Source organism: Salvia splendens, chromosome 9, assembly GCF_004379255.2.
Source record: "Salvia splendens isolate huo1 chromosome 9, SspV2, whole genome shotgun sequence".
Classification (NCBI taxonomy): domain Eukaryota; kingdom Viridiplantae; phylum Streptophyta; class Magnoliopsida; order Lamiales; family Lamiaceae; genus Salvia; species Salvia splendens.
The window spans coordinates 25136968-25140377 of record NC_056040.1 but is presented as its reverse complement, the minus strand read 5'-3'; the positions used below and the strand labels follow the sequence as shown (position 1 = coordinate 25140377).

General features: G+C 43.2%; 1 protein-coding gene across 1 annotated transcript; it reads right to left on the bottom strand.

Moving 5' to 3' along the window:
- Nucleotides 1-261: 261 nt before the first annotated feature.
- LOC121746691 (zeatin O-glucosyltransferase-like) lies at nucleotides 262-1918 on the bottom strand. The gene has a single exon (XM_042140605.1). The coding sequence runs from the start codon at nucleotides 1769-1771 to the stop codon at nucleotides 386-388; it is 1386 nt and encodes a 461-aa protein (XP_041996539.1). The 5' UTR covers nucleotides 1772-1918; the 3' UTR covers nucleotides 262-385.
- Between the last annotated feature and the right edge of the window lie 1492 nt (nucleotides 1919-3410).

Here is a 3410-nt window from a genome sequence, read left to right as displayed (position 1 = left end):
AATTAGGCCCAAAAACCTCAACCTAACATGACCTATAGTATCATTCAATTAAATTTATAATTTAGGAGATATTATACACTCCATATATATACAATTTATGTACATTTATGGACAATTGAGAAAATTATTAAGTTTCAAACTTGTGAAACTTATCAAAATTTCTTAACTTTGCCCTTCTACATATATGACTTGCTAGTAAATACAGGAGTATAATCCATGAATCATTAATATTTAGCTATCTATTTAGGTCCACATAATGCATGCGCGCAATTGCATTCATATTTATAATTGTAAGTAATTATAATATGATACCTAACAATTACTCCTACATTAATACATTACGATCGATTAATATGATATACTTTTATTTTGTCGAATCTACGATCTATCTACTAATATGTGACACGAAACAGTCCAACTCGAAGCACGACGAGCCACCTTCCTTCGCCGCGTCCCTGACGGCCCTACCCAGCTCCGCCGCCCTCTTCCTCATCGCCTCCCCTTCCTCCGATGCCATGAGCCTCCGCACCGCATCCTCCACCACGTCCGCCTTCACGACCTCCGCCCGACGGGCCCAGTCCCTCACGACGAGGCCGATCCCGAGGACTCTGGCGATCAACACCGTGTTCCTCGGCTGATCCGAATGCATCGGCCACGCCGCGATCGGCTTCCCCATCGACATACTCTCCATGCAAGAATTCCACCCGCAGTGGCTCATGAATCCCCCTGTGGCCGAGTGCCCCAGGATATCCAGCTGCGGCGCCCAGTCTCTCACTACCAAACCTGTTCCTATAATTCTTTCTTCAAACCCCTGGGGCAGCTGGGCCCTGCGCCAAGCTGCCGCCTTGAACACATCTCCAGTATCAGCATCACGTAAAACCCACAGGAATTTTTGGCCGGATCTCTCGAGTCCCGTTGCCAGGTGGTGGATTTGATCGTTCGAGAGCGTGGTGGTGGTGCCAAACGAGACGAAGATGACCGAGTTCCGGGGCTGCCTGTCGAGCCACTTGAGGCATTTGTGGGGCTTTTTTCTCTTGGGTGAGACGATTGGGTTGAATGGGCCGAGGGCCCACTGCTTTTTTGCCCCACTGATGTGGGGCTTTTCCAGGAGGTCGAGGAACGGGCCCTCGACCTCCTTGCATGTGTTGTAGATGCGGCCCGAGTTGAGCTTGAGGTACTGATGCTGCTTCACCACGAATTTGAGGAATTCGGGGGTGAAGCAGCCCTCGAGGGCCGGGAGCCCCGAGAGGATCTCTGGGTCGACGGCGAAGGGGCGGCCGCCTGTCTCCCAGAGGAAGAAGAAGATGGTGTAGGCGGAGACGCTGTGGAAAATGTAGGACTCGGCGTTGGGGAATTTGACGAAGTCCTGGACCACGGAGCCCATGAGGGAGTCGTACACCACGACGACGCGGCGGCGGGAGGCGGAGAGGGAGGCGAGGAGGTCGGCGACGGGGCGGCGGAGGGAGTGGAGGGTGTCGAAGAGGGGCTGGAGGTGGCCGGGGAATTTGATGGCGGCGGAGGGGTCGGGCGGAGGGGCGGTGAAGTGGAGGGATTGGAATTCGTGGAAGAAGATGTTGGAGGCGGAGACGGGGTCCCAGCCCTGGGCGCGGCGGCGGGCCTGGCGGTTGTGGGTGGCGGTGCCGACGTAGTGGACCGACACGCCGCGGGAGGAGATGAGGCGGGAGAGGTGGAGGAGCTGGTTCAGGTGGCCCTGAAGTGGGAATGGAACCATCAGCACCGCCACGTCGTCTTGGAAGAAATTCGACGCCATTTTGTTGCTTTGGTAGAAAATGCAAAATTGAGTTGCGTCTCATACTCCATTTATGATGGTTTGGTTGTGTAAATTGCGCGTGCGTCCCACGCGTATCACCTCTGATTCGTCCACCATATGAAGAGTCATTTTGATTTGGTACATGTTTTAAGAAAGTATTTATCTTTGTGAATCACAAAAAGTAAAGATACATAGCGAGTTTAATATTTGAACCATTTTTAGTAGTCCATCCGTTCCTTATAATTCGTCATCATTTGACCAGGCTGAGTTTTCTTATAACGGGTTTTAAGAAATTTAATAAAAAGTGAGTTGAAAAAGTTAGTGACATGTTGGTTCTACTTTTATATATTCCTTTTTTTAATAAAATGTGAGTGAGAATGAGTTAGTGAAATGTGGGTCCACTACAAAAAAATGAGAGTAAAAGATGATAAATTTTTAGGGACAGATGAAAATGAGAATACGTGACAAATTTTCAGGACATATGAAGTATTATTAGTTTTATAATAAATTGTGAGGATAAAGAGTTAGTGAAATATATGGTCCGCATATTAAAAATGAAATAAAATAAATAATTTTTTATAATTGTGGACTATTTAAAATAATAAAATGACTCTTTAAAGGATGAGGATCCTCTGAGATGCAGTATAGCACAACAACTACTGTTCTACTGTGCTATATTGCACAGCAAGGATTCCCACTCGTGTTTAGTTATATGGTGGTAGAGGGAATACCAATTTTAGGTAGATGCGTGTAATACACACGTGGTGAGAGAATTAAGGAGTTTGAATATAAATTTGGGAGAGATTCACGTGAACTCCATATGGTTTTCCTTCCAGCTTATTTATGAAATATGAACATAGCGACTATAGTTTGTTTCCTTGTTCAATGAGTCTTTAGTTTTACATTGGTATCTTCTTATTGACTCGATTAGTACTGTTATATTCAAACTTCTTTCGTGCAAAAAAACACATGTATCATGTGTTTTCTAAGAGGTCACATTTTTGTTACACAATGTGTGAATCTATACATCATCCCACCATTACTTGTTCTGATCATGATTGCAGCAGTACGACTAAATTAACTTAGGATGTCGGAAGAATCTATTTTGACAATTCCTTGTTTTCAATTCAAATTATGTTATGTCAAAAACTACTCCACTACATATTACTACTATTAACCTAGATAGGCCTAGACTAAAAAAAAAAATACATATTACTACTATTAACCAATATATATTTATATACAAGGTGCAGCTAAATCTATATTAAGGAGAAATTTGATTTACCTGAGAAGTCATCGTTGATCGTACTCCATCCATTTATCATTAAGTATCCTATTCCAACCGTCCTATTGTAGTAGAGAGTAAAATAAAAGAGATAATAATCATTTTCCAAAATGAGTGCTAAACGAAACGCTTTTACTATGGTGAGATGGAGAGAATATTTTTTATCGGTGCGAATTTTAAAAACGTGTTTGACTTTATAAAAGAAAGTGGAGAAAAATAGTTAATTATATATTGATTTTATAATAAAATGTTAGTACAATGAGTTATTAGAATGTGTGGTTCATTTGCCAGAAAGAGTAAAGGAAAATGAGACATTTATTGACAGACGGACGAGAAAAAATGATCTCTAATAGC